Source organism: Nothobranchius furzeri, chromosome 17 (assembly GCF_043380555.1).
Source record: "Nothobranchius furzeri strain GRZ-AD chromosome 17, NfurGRZ-RIMD1, whole genome shotgun sequence".
NCBI lineage: Eukaryota > Metazoa > Chordata > Actinopteri > Cyprinodontiformes > Nothobranchiidae > Nothobranchius > Nothobranchius furzeri.
In genome coordinates, this window is record NC_091757.1 from 33,062,022 (window position 1) to 33,080,097 (window position 18,076).

An 18,076-nucleotide genomic window follows, 5' to 3' on the forward strand; every position below is an offset into this window, starting at 1 on the left:
CTAATAAAAAGGGAAAATAACTCGTGAGAAGAGGGGAGAGTTTTGCAAATCCAGTTAAAGGTAAGATTGTCGAAAATTTAGTGTAAGGGGCCCTATGTCTGTGTTTGCCTTGGGCCCCCAAATTGCTAAATCCGCCTCTGCTGGACAGTTCCCGTATTTAACTGTTTATTTTGACAGAGAAAGAATAGAAAGAATTATCCCCGACGCATGCAGACAAACTGATATTTTATTTGTTACGCACATCGCAGATGCAGCTAAATCACTCAAAAGATCCCCATCTGAACATCTGAGCTGGACATTGTGCTCAGCTCAGCTCGCCGTCAGCGCACACGTAAGGTGCACAGCGAGCTGAAGATGTGGAGAGGGGCTTGGAGGGAGCGTGTCACAGAACCAGAGCCATGTGGGAAGATTCCTCCCACTGAAGCAAGTGTTATCCAAACCCTGTCTCTCAGAGAGACTTGTCAGTTAGAAAATGTTCCCTGATAATGAAACTTTGGCTGAATTGCACTTGTTCCTGTCTCCAATGTGGTGACGCATCCATAAGCCTGTCTGAGGAGAAGTCCAGAATCCCATATCCTCTTCAGCTCAGAAAGCGCCTATATGATCACGCACAAGCGTGACGAGTCAACCCGGTCTCACAGACCGGGTTGGACCTGTTCAGGTTTACGCAGACAATCTTTAAATTTAGAATTTGCATACCGATATAAAATTAATGCAGTAAAATATAAAGCATTTTATTTTAATATCCATTTATTATTTTACAAGCATAGAGAGCCGCATCAGATGGATGGAAGAGCCGCGTGCGGCTCCAGAGCCATGGGTTGCCGACCCCTGGGGTAGACGGTAGTATAAAATTCTATATCATAGGCCAAAATCATACCAGTTATACCTTATACCATTTACGCCGTGCATTACTGAAGTGTGGCATGTGCTCCCAACTGTAAAACCCTAGGGATGAGAGAGTACACCACTATCTGTATCTGTTCAACCAACTAAATTATTTGTATCTGTACTCGGAATGGGCGTGGCATAACCCGGAAGTAAGCGTGGTTTAACCGGAAGTGGTTTACATCAATATTTTATTTTAAGTCTGAAATTGATATGGAATGATCAGAAGTTGATATGTGTATTGTTAATTTGAAAACTATTTACAGAGCAGCCTCAAAATTGAGATTAAATATTTTTGATCACAATAGTAAAGGAACTATTTCAGAAAAAGTGTTTCAATAAAATTAGAACATTAATATTTAAGTGCATGGATTAATACATCTGAACTCATGCAGTAGGAACTAGGAAATATGAAATGCTAGAACCAGACACAACTTTATGTATATTTTTCTTATTTTAATTTGATTAAACTGATTTTTTTCTTAACGTTCTTGGCATTTTGCCCCACACAAAGTTAAACAAAACAATGTTGATTAAGGTGTGTGTGTCTGAGAGAGATAGAGAGGGTGAGGGGGAGAGAGATGGAGTTAAAAAAAAACGACCGGAGCGGAGGTAGTGAGTGACTGATGCAGCACGTCAGCTGTCTTGTCAAATGCACCATGTAAGTTACGATAAAAGTAACTTTAAATATTCAACCGAAAAAGAGACGAGCTGAAGAAAACCTAGGAAAAACTGAAGAAACGTGAGCAACAGTGAAGCAATCACAGCGAGATCCGTTACTGTCTTGTGTGTGTGCGGATGAGCCGGACAGACTGCGCTCCCAGCCGGCTAGAGAGTTTTGTGTGTAGGGAGGGGCGGGCGCTCTATGTGACTGGCCAATCACAGAGCGTGAAGACAGCCAGTTACCCAATGAGGATTTTCCTTCAGCACGATTACAGATATTTACTAGTTTACTCGTTTCATGCTTGTATTCGTCAAAAATGCTTTATCGAGTATCCGGCTCATCCCTATAAAACACCTAGGTTTGCTAACACTAAATATAACAATGTATTTATCTCCTTAACAACTTACTGTGTGCGAATCATTGTTTGTCATCTAGAGTTTTCTGGTGCTTATTTGTAACTGGAAACAGCCATAAAACTTATGGAATGGTAGTGAGAGAGTAACCTTTTTCTTAGAAAATGGCCTGCGGTAACCAAATTTGACCACAGGATGTCATTCTTGCTTTATTCTTACATATTTGACCTTTAAGATGAGATTATATTTTATAAATTTTGGGCCAAAAAAGTAAATGTTGTATTTTGTTTTTTAATAAACCATCATTCAACCCAGGACACAGTGACACTCATACATGTTGCATTTTCTTTGGCCAAAGTTTGTCTCCTCAGATGATGGGTGGGCTGGGAAGAGGACAAGTGATGCTTCCTTCTCATGTTCTTGGTCAGGATAAACCTCAAACACCTGAGCCTCCAATAGTTCATCCGATTAAACCTCAATCACCTGAACCTCCAACAACCCAACGTCTTCATCCTCCCTTAGCAGGTAAAAAAGGTGAATAATTTCACTGATTAATAATCAAAAGTGTGCAAAAAGTAGAGTATCACCATTTAACAAATTGGGTTAGAATCCATATATACTGATTGATATACACTCACCTAAAGGATTATTAGGAACACCTGTTCAACTTCTCCTTAATGCAATTATCTATTCAACCAATCACGTAGCAGTGGCTGCAATGCGTTTAGGGGTGTGGTCCTGGTCAAGATAATCCCCTGAACTCCAAACTGAATGTTAGAATGGGAAAGAAAGGTGATTTAAACAAATTTGAGCGTGGCATGGTTGTTGCTGCCAGATGGGCCGGTCTGAGTATTTCACAGTCTGTTCTGTTACTGGGTTTTTCATGCACAACCATTTCTTGGGTTTACAAAGAATGGTGTGAAAAGGGAAAAACATCCAGTCCTGTGGGCGAAAATGCCTTGTTGATGCTAGAGGTCAGAGGAGATTGGGCTGACTGATTCAAGCTGATAGAAGAGCAACTTTGACTGAAATAACCACTCGTTACGACCGAGGAATACAGCAAAGCATTTGTGAAGCCACAACACGCACAACCTTGAGGCGGATGGGCTACAACAGCAGAAGGCCCCACCGGGTTCCACTCATCTCCACTACAAATAGGAAAAATGCTACAATTTGCACAAGCTCACCAAAATTGGACAGTTGAAGACTGGAAAAATGTTGCCTGGTTTGCTGAGTCTCGATTTCTGTTGAGATATTCAAAAGGTAGAGTCAGAATTTGGCATAAACAGAATGAAAACATGGATCCATCCTACCTTGTTACCACTGTGCAGGCTGGTGGTATAATGGTGTGGGGGATGTTTGCTTGGCACGCTTTAGGCCCCTTAGTGCCAATTAAGCATTAAATGCCACGGGCTTCCTGAGCATTGTTTCTGACCATATCCATCCCTTCATGATCACCATGTACCCATTCTCTGATGGCTACTTCCAGCAGGATAATGCACCATTTCATAAAGCCGCAGTCACCAGATCTCACCAGAACCCACAGTCACTATATCTCAATCCAATTGAGCATCTTTGGGATGTGGTGGTTCCGGAGCTTCGTGCCCTGGATGTGCATCCCACAAATCTTCATCAACTGCAAGATGCTATCCTATCAATATGGGCAAATATTTCTAAAGAATGCTTTCAACACCTTGTTGAATCAATGCCACGTAGAATTAAGGCAGTTTGAAGGTGAAAGGGGTTCAAACACCGTATTAGTATGGTGTTCCTAATAATCCTTTAGGTGCGTGTAGATGAAACTCCAAAAATTTGAACATTGTGCAAACGTTTTTTCTGTCAGTAATTCAACCTAAAATGTGGAACTAATATATGAGAGACTCATTAAATGCAAAGTGAGATATTTCTAGCCTTTGTTAGAGTTTTGATGGTTATGGCTTGCATCTTATGAAAACCCCAAATTCTAAATCACAGACAATTAGAATATTGTGAAAATATTCAATATTTTTGGCTCAAAGTGTCACACTCTCTAAATCTCAAAACACTTCTGAAGGCCTTTACATGGTCTTTCAGTCTAAGTTGAATTAATGAAATACAGATGTGAACAAAATTGTTGGTACTAGGGGTGCTCCGATTGATCGGCCACAGATAATTATCGGCCGATTTTCCTGCAAAAGTGTGTGATCTGTGATCGCCGATCACTGCCTTTCATTTCCGATCTGGCACTGGTGCTACTCTTCCCGGCCGGTAGTTCACCCTTCCGCTTCTACCCGCTTAGTGCGCATGCGCGTGGCGGCAAACCCGCAAAGACAAACATGTCTGCCGTGTGGAACTTCTTTACGGTGTGCGAGAGTGATATTAAGTTTGCGTCTTGCAACACTTGCAACGAAAACATACCCCGCGGAGGAAGCACTTCAAAAAAATTCAACACAACGAATTTGATCCGACATTTAAAGACTAAACACTTGGCGGAGCATGGTGAGTTTTTTAGGCTTACTGCAGACAATGAAAAGAAGCCTGCTAATGCAGCCACAGTCAGACGGCAGCTAACGCAGCCGACGCTCGGCAACACTCGCCCATATGAGCGTGACAGTCAAAAGGCTAAGCAAATTACCCGTAAAATCATCGAGTTTATTGGACTTGACGACCAGCCTTTTTCAGTTGTGGAAGACGCCGGATTCCGCCGACTACTAACCCACTTGGAATCTCGCTACATGCTACCGGGACGTAAATATTTTGCCGACGTAGCCCTTCCAGAGCTCCACCAGACAGTGTATTCTTTCATCGAGGGACTCCTTAAAGAAAGCGTCTCATCCTCTGTGAGTTTCACAAGTGACATTTGGAGCTCAGATGTCAGTCCTGTGTCAATGCTGAGCTTAACAGCTCACTGGCTGTATCTGAATGTATCCATGGTTACTTAATTTGATTTAGGCGGTGATGTGAGATATTGACTGTTTTGCACTATTTGTAGCCTAAAGAGAGCAATTTGAAGTGAAGTAAAACCATGTTTTTTCTGAATTAATATGTAACACATGCATTAGAACTCACCATAGCTAAATGAACAATTTACAGCCAATCTATGTAATTGGTATCGGAAATCGGCTGATCGGCCATGATCGGCCTCTTGGCTGATCGTTATCGGTGATCGGCAGATTAAAACCTGATTGGAGCATCCCTAGTTGGTACCCTTTAAAGAATCACTCTACACCTTCATTCAATGAAAGAAAAACCCACAATTGTACCAGAAATAACTTGAATCTGGCAAACTTAATAATAAATTAATACACCTTCATTCAATGAAAGAAAAACCCACAATTGTACCAGAAATAACTTGAATCTGGCAAACTTAATAATAAATAAAAAATCTATGAAATTTAACCAACTGAAGTCCGACATTGCTTTTCAACCACGAAATAAAAAATAAAAAAAACTCAGAACAGGGCTGAACAAAGAAGGTGGTACCCCAAGGAAAGACTAAAAATGTGACCAAAGGGACATGTTAATTCAAGGTGTGTCCACTAAGTAGCACCACATGTGTCTACAACCTTGTAATCAGTCTGTGGGCCTATATAGGTAGTCACTGTGTGTGTGTTTTGGTGACATGGTGTGCACCATACTCAACTGGGCCAGAAGAAGCAGCGGAAAGAGTTGCCTCAGGAAATAAGAAAAATATATAGACAAGCATGTCTATTCTTTTATTTATTTTTTACCGTGTCTGTCTTGTGAAGCTATCAGAATTGATGTCTGAATGTTGAAGACAAGCCTTACAGTTTTTCTCTCACAGATGGAGCATTATAGTTTCTGCTATAATGCCACGCCTGACACTAGAACTTTATTAGAAATATTTTCAGTGGTTTTAAATCGCAACTGATGTGGAGACACTAGTGAAAGAGAAGGGGATTCACAAAAAAAAACCTAATAAATGATGAACAAGAATGTGCTTCTTGAACTGCAGAAAAACGGGGATACACAAAAACAATGAAACCAAATTATCACTGCTCCCACAACATAAGGATATACAGTAGGTCAAAAAAGTATTTAGTCAGCCACCGATTGTGCAAGTTCTCCCACTTAAAATGATGACAGAGGTCAGTAATTTTCATCATAGGTACCAGTGTTTCCCCTAGGAATTTTTCCAGCTGTGGTGGAGGTGGTGTTGGCGGGGGGGATGACACGTCTCACCTTTATGTTAACATTGTTTTATATGATGCACTCCACTTTGAACTGCACCAATCCAGCGACTGCTGCATTGTAATAACTAGTATTAAAGGTGAGTACACCAATATTTGCACAAGAATAATTTCTGTTTTAAACTCTCAGTGACACACTTTGCAGGGTGGATTTGGCATTTAATTTTTCTTGGCGTCTGGAAAAACGTCTTCTTTTGCCCCCTTTATTTGACTTTCTGCCCCCTTTATTTTGGTCCAAGATCATTTCTGGGCTGGCCTTATTAAAAACATTCTACACCCCTGCTCAGTAGACTTAATGAAGTATTTTTAAGCCAGTATAAAAATGACTGAAACACAAATTTACATATTTGGCATTATTGACCAATATCTTTGATTAAATTTATTTGTTAAGAACATCAAGATGCATTACAGTGAACATTATAATAAGCTGGGCGGACACTGTGCAACTTTTTCACTCGTAACACAGCTTCAGCTCAAACTGTACAACTTCAGCGCAGGGCAGATCTCACGAGTCATGTGCTCACACTGTACGTCTGGTAGCAACACGTCGGACCTAAAAATATGTTAAAAATAGCAGTTTTTACACAACACGTCAGACTTTTTTGTCTTGTTTTGCCTGTTGTCCTTCGGGAGTGCTGCAGGAGGACACACAAGGATTTATGGGGGTTGGATGAGGAAACAAAATAAAGAAAGTAAATCTGTGTTTTGTGATCAGTTTAATTTGACATGAACATGACAAACACGCTTTCTTGACAATCATTGTGAGTAAAAAACGTGTAGAAATAAAAACGAACAGCGTGTGTTATTGGGGAAATAGCGGGTGAGCAGAGTTGATGCATGATTGCGAATGCGCCGTGAGTGATTCTGATACTTTTTGGGTCGCAGCTGCTCGCTGCGCCGCTTCAACCCTCATGAGGAACGAGATAAATATCAAACACTCCAGAAGTCCATGTGAACTCACGATTGCTGATCGGTAGCTGGTCACGTGGTGTTAATCGCCTCTCGTAACCCCCTGTACACTACACGACGCTCAGCGCAAAACTCTCCCCGATCTTGTGGATTCTCGCACGACTGGAAAATCTGCTAAAAAAAGTGAAAAAGTCGCACAGTGTACACCCGGCTTTACTGTATGTGTGTGTGCGTTGATGCCTGGGCCGAGCTGACGGAGCTCTCGGCTGCAGTTTTGTGTGTAGGGAGGGGCTGGCGCTCTATCTGACTGGCCAATCACAGAGCGTGAAGAAAGTCAGTTACCCAATGAGGATTTCATTCAGCACGATTACAGATATTTACGAGTTTTACACTCGTTTCATTCTCGTATTCGTCAAAAATGCTTTATCCTGTACGCTCATAGCTGTAACCACCCTGCCCTGCCTCCTCCTCCTTGCTACCTGCCAGCTGTGATCACAAGCAACAACACAGTAGTTCCCGCTGCTTCTTCGGGAAACGGCGCAAAAAAAAAAACCATCAATAAAACTTGGGATGTTGTAGGCGAGGCGGTGGGATTTCAGCCGTGGCGGGCCGCCACGGCTGCGCCTATGTAAGGGAAACCCTGGGTACACTTCAACTGTGAGAGACAGAATGTGAAAAAAAATCCATGAATTCACATGGGAGGATTTTTAAAGAATTTATTTGTAAATCAGGGTGGAAAATAAGTATTTGGTCAATAACAAAAATTCAACTCAATACTTTGTTATTGCCAACAAAGGTTATGTTACAGAGGTCAAACGATTACTATAGGTCTTTACCAGGTTTGCACACACAGTAGCTGGTACTTTGGCCCATTCCTCCATGCAGATCTTCTCGAGAGCAGTGATGTTTTGGGGCTGTCGCCGAGCAACACAGACTTTCAACTCCCTCCACAGTTATTCTATGGGGTTGAGGTCTGGAGACTGGCTAGGCCACTCCAGGACTTTCAAATGCTTCTTACGGAGCCACTCCTTTGTTGCCCGGGCGGTGTGTTTGGGATCATTGTCGTGTTTGAAGACCCAGCCACGTTTCATCTTCAAAGCTTTTACTGATGGAAGGAGGTTTTGGCTCAGAATCTCAAGATACATGGCCCCATTCATTCTGTCCTTAACACGGATCAGTCGTCCTGTCCCCTTAGCAGAAAAACAGCCCCAAAGCATGATGTTCCCACCCCCATTCTTCACAGTAGGTATGGTGTTCTTGGGATGCAACTCAGTATTCTTCTTCGTCCAAACACGACGAGTTGAATTTATACCAAAAAGTTCTACTTTGGTTTCATCTGACCACATGACATTCTCCCAATCATCTGCTGTATCATCCATGTGCTCTCTGGCAAACTTCAGACGGGCCTGGACATGCACTGGCTTCAGCAGCGGAACACGTCTGGCACTGCAGGATTTGATTCCCTGCCGTTGTAGTGTGTTACTGATGGTGACCTTTGTTACTGTGGTCACAGCTCTCTGCAGGTCAGTCACCAGGTCCCCCCGTGTGGTTCTGGGATTCTTGCTCACCGTTCTCATGATCATTTTGACCCCACGGCACGAGATCTTGCGTGGAGCCCCAGATCGAGGGAGGTCATCAGTGGACTTGTATGCTCCCACAGTTGATTTTTTTCACACCAAGCCGCTTGCCTAAAGTAGATTAACTCTTCCCAGTCTGGTGCAGGTCTACAATTCTTTTCCTTGTGTCCTTCGAAAGCTCTTTGGTCTTGGCCATAGTGGAGTTTGGAGTCTGGCTGTTTGAGGCTGTGGACAGGTGTCTTTTATACAGATAATGAGTTCAAACAGGTGCCATTAATACAGGTAACGAGTGGAGGACAGAAAAGCTTTTTAAAGAAGACGTTACAGGTCTGTGAGAGCCAGAGATTTTCCTTGTTTGAAGTAGGGGTTGTACGAAATAGTCGACTAGTCGACTTCACGGCTCTGTAGTGACTTTTTATGCCTGTCATCAACTAGTCGCTGTCACGTGATAATGACTGACAAGATGCAGTCCTCGGAAAAGACAGCAGGTGACGAGCCCCTGCGCGTCTGGATCGAGGCGGAGGCGACGCGCTGTGCGGTACTGACACCGGCGGTAAAACGGACATTTAACCAAACTGTGACCTTTTCCCTCTTGCAATTTAACCTTCCCCTCACCCCCATCCTAATCTTAACCAGTTTGTGCATGCAACGCTCTGATCACTGACGTGCGCTCCAGACATTGCATCCTGAGCACCGCCAAATCAGGTGTCACCACCTCAAAAACAAATTAAACACGCGATCGTTCATGACGGCTCATTTCCTTTCATGTTTTCTGTCTGTTATTTGTGCCTGATGCATTTCGCTGCTGCGGAGCGATGCGCATCACCTGTTGTCCTCCGGTGACGCGCCCCCAAGATTCCACTATCTCCGCTCCGCTCCGGCACGAACTCCGCAGCAAAAACGGTCCCGTTGTAGTCGGCCGGCGAGCAGCGGCACTCCGCTGTTTAAGCGGTCGGTAGATCTTTTAGAACTGCAGTTCAAAGGTAACTCATAAGGTGAATATATATGAACCCAGGTAGCAGTTTCTCTTTAGGATTGAGAGGAGATGCAGGAAGATAATAAGCAGGACAGAAAAATAGTCAAATAAAAACAAGTTAGTTTTTGTACCTGGTGGTTGCAACAAACAGACACCATTGAAGGTAATCAGAAGTGAGGAACAGAAAATGAAATAATTATTTTAATGTTTAGAGCAGCAGGAACTCCGAGAGGCTGCAGGCGCATCAGTGAGTTTGTGGCTGCTGCGCAGGGGGAGGGGGCTGAAGTAGGATGCAGAAACTACCGTTGTTAAAAGAGATGTGTTTAACTTAGAAAATGTGGGCGCAATTTTAATTGTCAAAAAATTCCAGCGAACCTACCGACCGACCCCCCCGCCGCTTCCGGCGTATGACGTCATCAACGACTAGTCGAAGTCGACTCGACTTTCATTACTTGACTGTCGATTTTAAAAAAAATAAAGTCGTGCAGGCCCTAGTTTGAAGTGACCAAATACTTATTTTCCACCCTGATTTACAAATAACTTCTTTAAAAATCCTGCCATGTGAATTCATGGATTTTTTTTTTCCACGTTCTGTCTTTCACAGTTGAATCAGAATCAGAAAAGGTTTATTGCCATTGTCAGTGAACAAACAATTCACAAACTAGGAACTTGCTTCGGTACTAATGTGCTACATATAACATGAATAATAAGATAAAAAATAGAATAAAATATAATAAAACTAGAATAAAACTTTCAGCTATAAAAAATGGCAGGTAATGGTAACATGGCCGATAACGTGACGTTGTGTCGAGTACTGAAGACGAGCATGGTTGTGTGTTTATAATCTATTCACAAGTCTAACGGCAGATGGAAAGAAGCTGTTCTTATGGCGGGAGGTTCTGGTCCGGATGGACCGTAACCTCCTGCCTGAGGGAAGCGGCTCAAAAAGTCTGAAACCCGGGTGCGAAGGGTCAGCTGCTATCCGACCTGTACGCCCCCGAGTTCTGGAGACGTACAGGTCCTGGAGAGATGGAAGGCTGCAGCCAATCACCTTCTCACCAGAGCGCACAATGCGCTGCGGTCTATGTTTGTCCCTCACTGTGGCTCCAGCGTACCACACAGCGATGGAGGAGGTGAGGATGGACTCAGTGATGGCCGTGTAAAACTGCACCATCATCTCAGCTTGGCCTTTTTCAACTGCCGCAGAAAGTACATCCTCTGCTGGGCCTTTTTGAGCAGGGAGCTGATGGATGGCTCCCACCTAAGGTCATGTGTGATGGTGGGTCCGAGGAAGCGGAAGGAGTCCACAGTGGTGACGGGGGTGCCCGTCAGGACGAGGGGGAGAGATGGGGCTGTGACTTTCCTGAAGTCCACAATCATCTCCACTGTCTTCTGAGTATTGAGCTCCAGGTTGTTGCTGCTGCACCAGTACACCAGCCGTTCCACCTCCCTCCTGTAGGCGTCAGAGATGAGCCCGATGAGGGTGGTGTCATCCGCAAACTTGATCAGTTTAACTGAGTCATGGCTCGAGGTGCAGCAGTTTGTGTGCAGGGAGAAGAGCAGAGGAGAAAGTACACAGCCCTGTGGAGATCCTGTGCTAATTGTCTGAGTGGTGGAAACATTCTTCCCCAGCCGCACGCACTGCCTTCGGTCCGTCAGGAAGTCGGTGATCCACCTGCAGGTGGAATTGGGTACGTTGAGCATGGAGAGCTTATCCTGGAACAGAGCAGGAAGGATGGCATTGAACACAGAACTGAAGTCCACAAACAGGATCCTAGCGTAGGTTCCCGGGGAGTCCAGGTGCTGCACGATGAAGTGGAGGGCCAGGTTGATGGCGTCATCTACAGACCTATTGGCTCTGTATGCGAACTGCAGAGGGTCCAGGAGGGGGGAGGTGAAGGACTTGAGATGAGGGAGGACCAGGCACTCAAAAGACTTCATGACTACAGACGTCAGCGCCACAGGCCTGTAATCATTCAGTCAGTGATACGGGGTTTCTTAGGGACTGGGACAATGGTGGACAGCTTAAAGCAGGCTGGAACATGGCAGGACTCCAAGGAGATGTTAAAGATGTCCGTGAAGATTGGAGACAGTACCTCTGCGCAGTGTCTCAGGGTTGCGGGGGAGACACCGTCCGGGCCCGGGGATTTCTGTGGGTTTTGCTTACGAAAAACCCTAAGCACGTCCTCTTCTGTCACTGAGAAGGCAGTGGAGGGGGAGGGATAGTCAGCGGGGACTGTACTATTCACAGTGGTGAAGGTGATGGGGGAGGCATGTGACACCAGAGTGGCTGAAGAAACCTGTGCAGTAGGGGGTGTGGGGGATGGGTGTTGCACTTCAAACCTTGCATAAAAGGAGTTAAGTTGTTCAGCCAGTTGTACCTATGGTGCCAAGTGTACCTATGATGAAAATTACTGACCTCTGTCATCATTTTAAGTGGGAGAACTTGCACAGTCGGTGGCTGACTAAATTGTTTTTTTTGCCCCACTGTAAGGCTTCTCTATAAAAGTGTCCAATAGTTAATGTGGGACAAGCGTGTTAAAGGTAAAGGCTAAAGCCATCTTCAAATGTCTAGATATTTTTGTGTCTCTATTTGCACATACAGCTAGTTGAGGTGGCTCGGACAACTAGTTAGGATGCTTCCTGAATGACTCCCTTGTAAGGTTTTCCAGGCACGTCCAACTGGGAGGAAACCCAAAGGGCCGACCCAGGACACGCTGGAGGAACTGTCTCTCGGCTGGCCTGTGAATACCTTGGGATTCCCGCTGAGGGTCTGGCCCAAGTGGCTGGGGAGAGGGAAGTTGGATCCTCCCTGTGTAAGCTGCTGCCCACGCAACCTGTCTCCAGTTAAGCGGAAGAGAGTGGATAAATGGATATTATTTGAAATTTCAAATCCATAGGACTATAGCAACCTTCCTGAACCTGGCATCTGGGGGGGAAAGAAAAATATTGACAAATTTGAAAACTGATGATCCAAATGGTAACAAAAGTGCCCCAAAAATACTTCTAAAGAGATCTAAGCTCAAGAAACAGTGTCAGAGTGCACCATTCGTCATTTAAACCAAAGAGAACTACATGGGAGACGACCAAAGAGGACACCATTGTCGACCAAAAATCATAAAAAAACCAAACTGGAATATGCTAAACTACATGATGAGAAGTCACAATGCTTCTGGGAGAATGTCTTATGGACGCATGAGACAAAAATGTAACTTTTTGCCAAGGCACATCAGCTCTTGTCAGAAAGAAAATTAAGCATATCAAGCAATAAACACTGGGGGCTCGGAGTGTAGGGGTGGCCGGCCCCGTGTGGGGGATCTGGGCGGGGCCTTGGGGGTCGGGTCATGACATGTACACTGCCGGGAAAAAGGCGGGAACATGCGGCAGTGCCTGGCCCGGGCTCAGGGGCCTCAGGTAGACCTTGGCTCCTCTGCTGTCCCATCACGGGGGAGGGGGATGTCCAGGAGGGGGAGGACCCAACCTTACCTGGACGTCCCATGTCTTATATATTCTGGAAGCTGTGCAAATGCAGGGATGGGAGTAGATATTCTGCTGGGGTGGGGCTGCTTTTGTTCCCTCAGACTCTGTGGATTTCTGCGATGCTGCTGCTTTAGGCCCTGGCAAGATGGGCTGGGGGTCTCCATGCCCTGGGTGGCATTTTGTCAACGGAGGTGCCTATTGGGGCCAGTGGGGGAGCTGGCTCCCTGGAGGGCTTATGCCAACCAGCCATTCCTCCCCATCCCCACACACATTTTTCTCCTCCTGCTCCCTCACATCATCACACAAACATGCACATAGGATCTTGGGGGGTGGACCCCATTTCCGCATTCCTGTGGCAGCCTGCCCCCCAATTTTATTTGCACATTAAACACTTCAACAACATTCCGTGCAAACACACACTTAGGTCCTTGGGAGTGCGTATATTCAATGGCTTTTGGCAAGGGGATCTTTCAGCCTCATCCCAATTGCCGGTGCCCACTTCCAATTTTAAACTGCACAGAGGGCTGTGCGGGGAAGAGGGGTGGTGTGGTGACATCAGCTGGCGTAGGCCAGACGATGCCTGCACTGCCCGCTCACCACAACCACGAATACACCTTATCAACACACACCAACACTGTATTGGAGCAGGGGGAGGGAGACTAGGGGTCTTAGCACACCTCTGTTGTTGCTTGGCTTCCCGGGGCTGGAGGCTAGGAGGAGGATCTGGCCGTCTGGTTGGGGTCTGGGGTGGTGGGTCATTTTGCTCGGCGTTGGGCGGGGGTGCCTGCTCATCAGCACCCTAGCAGAAAGGGTCGAACTCTGGGAACCGGTGATGGTTGTGCCCTTTGTGCAGCAGTACCAGGACCAGACTGAATAGGGTGTGTATGGTGAGCATGAGTGGGTGTCTGGTGTACATTTTTGTAAGTCTTAGGTTGTATGTGTATGTGTGAGCATGAGGGAGGTAGTGTGTAACTGTTTGTGTATGACTGTATATGTCAGGTGGGGCCTTTGACTCCTCCCCTCTCCTGGGACTTGTTTTGCTGCTATTGACCCTTTGCACGTGACGTCACGCCACTCATATGACCGCCCCCTTCGCCATGATGGACGGCAAAAAGACCGTTTACACCCGTAGAAACTCAAGTGAAGGTAGTCAAAACAAGCCAGTTTGTAGCCTTTTATCACTTTTATTTAGTTGATTTGACAGTAAAATGGTTTTGGCTTGCTGCGTGGTTGGCTGCATTAAGAGACAAGGACGCAAACTCAACTCTTTTTTTCTTTTTAATAACTTTGAGACTGAAGACTGAGATGAATTGCAGCGATCAATCAATCAAGCGGACTAGCAGGCCTCAGATTTGCAGCGAACATGTTTTTACCGGGTAAGATTAACGTTCATTTATTTCACGAGGAAGACAGGGACAGGGATAAATGTGATGTGTTTATACAAGTTATTGATAATCCTAATGGATGGGTATTTCACCACGGAGGATGCGCTCCGTCCACTGTAGTGTAAAGCGAGACAATTATTAACAATATTAAAGCTCCGAATTATGATTACGTGTGTTAAAATTACGTTATTTAAATGAGCGTCAGCATTCAGAGATCTTCTCATTCCGGTGTGAGAGCAGCAGCTGAACCCGGTAACACCACCAGCAACAGAAGCTGGTAGGGATTCAGACTTTTTAAAAATCAGATTTGGTGTAAAGTGAAACGCTGTTAACAACATAAAGTTATAAATCCAGGGGGGTGAATTTAGGCAAAGTCAGCAACATGTTTACATCGGTGAACAGCTGCAGAGAGAACAAAAGCTAACGTTGGTAAGCTAGTTAACATACTACTCTCTATAAGCCTCGGCTAGATGCGCTACCTCTTCTGATAACCAAACTGGGTATGAATTAGAAGGAATGCTGAAGGAGTTTTGTTTTGAATCCAAAAACAATTTCAGGCTCTACTTTTCCCATTGTTTAGTAAATGTGTTGCTCACTGTTTACATGCTTTTGCCGTCCACCATGGTGGACCCACGTGATTAGGTGACGTCGGTGCAAAGGGTCAATACATCTTCGCCTCCCCTCCCCCTTGGTGTGGGGTGTGGTGCCTTGGTCTGCCTGAGTGTTCACGGCTCCCGGGTCAGGGGGTTTAAGATTTTTTGCGTCTGCCTGATTAATCCCGGTGGCTGCCTGGTGGGATCTGAGTCCCTGAGCTCTGTTGGGTCCCTGGCGGGGCTGGTCGCCCCTGGGTCCCAGGTCGCTGGGTTCCGGGCTCAGCCGACATAGGGGTGGGAGGCTGCGGGCGGGCCGGTGGGCTTGCCGCTGATATCCCCTGGGACTCCACCGGCTGCTGGTTATGGCCCCCTGGGGCAATCATCTGTGCCTCTTGAGGGGGGCAGGAGCTTTTCTGGTTGCAGTCTCCCGGGGGTCCCTGCACTCTGGAGCAGCTCCTGGATCTCTGAGACTTGGAGCTCCTTCCATTTCCTACATATCTTTGGGGGGCAGATCTGTGGCCCCTCACACTCTATTGGACGCTCCTATAGAGAAACCTTACATGCACAAGCGCGGGTTCGCACACAGGTGCTCACATGGTGCTCTCATAAGTATGGCACGTTCAACACATGTCTTAAGGCTGTAGTTGGCACTTAATGCACTGACTTATTATCGTGTGATTGATCAGTAAATCAATGTTGATTTTTTATTTCTTCATCAAGTTGACACAGTGATAGCTTGCTCCTTTTGTATTGTTGTGTGTCCCTTTTCAGCAGGTCTAGAAGCCGACCCCTTGTTCATCATTGAATGTTTATTTTTGTGGATCGGATCCCCCCCCCGTCTCTTCTTTTCTCTTTCACCTCTGTCTCCGTGTCTGGTCGGAATTAAAAAGCATTCAAAAAACAATAAAGTTTTAAGTATCAGGCGTGACATTAAAAGCAGAAACTTTAATGCTCCACCTGAGAGTAAATCTGTAAGGCTTGTCACCAGCATTCAGACATTAATTCTGTTTGCTTCACAGCCAGACAGGACACGGGGAAAAAAATAAAAATAAACACTGTCCCTACTGTGAAGCATGGAGGAGGCTTTATGTTCTGGGGCTTCTTTGCTGTATTTTTCACAGGGTGTCTTCAATCTATGCAGGGTACAATGAAATATAAAGACTATCAAGGGATTCTAGAGAGAATCTGTGCTGGCCAGTGTCTGAAAGCTTGGTCTCAGTCGCAGGTCATTGGTCTTGCAACAGAACAACGACCAAAAACACAGCTACAAACACCCAAAAATGGCTAAGAGGACAACAGAGTATTCTAAAGTATCCTTGTATGAGACTTCTCCTCAAACCTATTGATCTTTGAAAGAAGCTGAAACATTCTGTCTGGATAAGGTGCCCTTCAACCCTGAGACAAATGAAGCAGTTTGCTCCTGAGTAGGCCAAAATACCTGCTGAGAGGTGCAAAAGTCTCATTGACGGGTACAAGAATTGTTTGATTACAGTGATTGACTCAAAAGGTTGTGCAACTAAATATTAAGTTGGGGGTAACATCATTTTTGTTCAGGCCTGCTCCATGAGTTTATTTTTTAGAATAATTTTGCTGAAGCATGACTGAAAAGCAATGTCTGATTTTCACTAGTTAAATTTCATAATTATTATTATTTTTATTATTACTTTTGTCAGATTCAAGTTATTTCTGTGAGTGTGCTTTTCTTTGATCGAAGGGTAACAACAATTTTGTCCACATCTGGAAATTGACTTTTGCATCATATTATAATATTTATAGTTTCACCTGTATATTGTATTGGTGTCCTTCGATCATAATTACATACATGTTTTCTGATGTGATGTTAACATTTTGTAAGTGTTTTGCCCTCTATGTCTTTGACAACAGATGCCTCTGTTCTTTTGACTACTGTACCACCAAAAGGTGACCTAAAAATGGAGGCATTGCCGTAAGTATTCAACTCGTCTTGTGCTTTAATCTCTAGGCGGTGACAAACCAAGATGAAAGGCCAATTGATGTCAGTCATCCATAAATGTTCTTTGTAGTCTTGTATTGTTTATTTAGAAGTCAAAAAATTCTATTTGTGCCAGGGACTCCATTAATGAATAGTAGATATATTTTTTTGTGTGGTACATTTTTTTTCTCCATTTAGTGTACCACTTAATAAAGCTGGGAGCAAAGGAACCCCCATCTCCATAGGGTCAAATCACATCGCAGTTCAGTGCAAGAATGACGCTGTGTACCAGTACCATGTAACATTCATGTAAGTATTGTTACATTAGTGTTGCTTCCGTTTAAAACAGTTTCAAATGTAGTTTCTATGTAAAACCGAAGGAGAAAAAAAGTGACTGATGCTCCTTTTTATTTGAGTTTTTTTGTGTGTGTGTGTTTTATCTCCACCTTATAAGTCCAAATGTTGAATCAATGGCGATGCGTTTTGGAATGCTGAAAGATCATCGTCCAACCACCGGGGAAGTGGTGGCTTTTGATGGTTCCATACTCTACCTACCAGTTAAAATGAGTGATGTGAGTTTCACAATCATTTTGATGCTGACTAAAATGATCAAAATCTTCAAAATGTGTTTTATTGTAACTTTTTCATGACATGCAGGAGGTTGTGCTCAAGAGTTTGAGACGGACCGATAATGAGGAAATAGAAATCAAAATCCAGTTGACAAAGATTTTGCCGCCCACCTCAGATCTTTGCATTCCTTTCTACAACGTGGTGCTCAGAAGGTATTCCTCAAATACCTTTTTGCAAAGTGGCATCTTTGTGTACGTGTGTATCTGTGATGACTGTTTTTTTAGTATTGCACCAATTCACTTCAGCTGAAAGTAACAATGTTTAGTTTAAGATCAAAGCAAGTCCAGATTCATTTGTCAGTTAAAAAAAGCTGCCCTATAGAAGAAACCCAGCAGAATGAATCAAATCTTACCTTCAAACTCCTCACCTGGCCTGCCAGACTCCTCTTGTTTAATTCTGCACAGAGAAAGGGTCTGGAAACTCTCTTATTCAAATAACCCCACCCTGTGAGAATTCTAACCAAGCCAATCAGCGCTGAGT

General features: G+C 44.5%; 1 protein-coding gene across 3 annotated transcripts in view; it reads left to right on the top strand.

Moving 5' to 3' along the window:
* piwil2 (piwi-like RNA-mediated gene silencing 2) overlaps positions 1-18,076 on the top strand; it is a 95,304-nt gene that overhangs the window by 18,062 nt on the left and 59,166 nt on the right. For 2 of the 3 annotated variants that reach the window (XM_015972008.3, XM_015972007.3), the window contains exons 5-9: positions 2,264-2,439; positions 16,900-16,960; positions 17,165-17,275; positions 17,421-17,538; positions 17,624-17,748. In XM_015972008.3, the coding sequence (XP_015827494.3) occupies positions 2,264-2,439; positions 16,900-16,960; positions 17,165-17,275; positions 17,421-17,538; positions 17,624-17,748 (591 nt within the window). The remainder of the gene's footprint in view (positions 1-2,263; positions 2,440-16,899; positions 16,961-17,164; positions 17,276-17,420; positions 17,539-17,623; positions 17,749-18,076) is intronic. The other variant, XM_015972009.3, reaches the window with a different exon arrangement.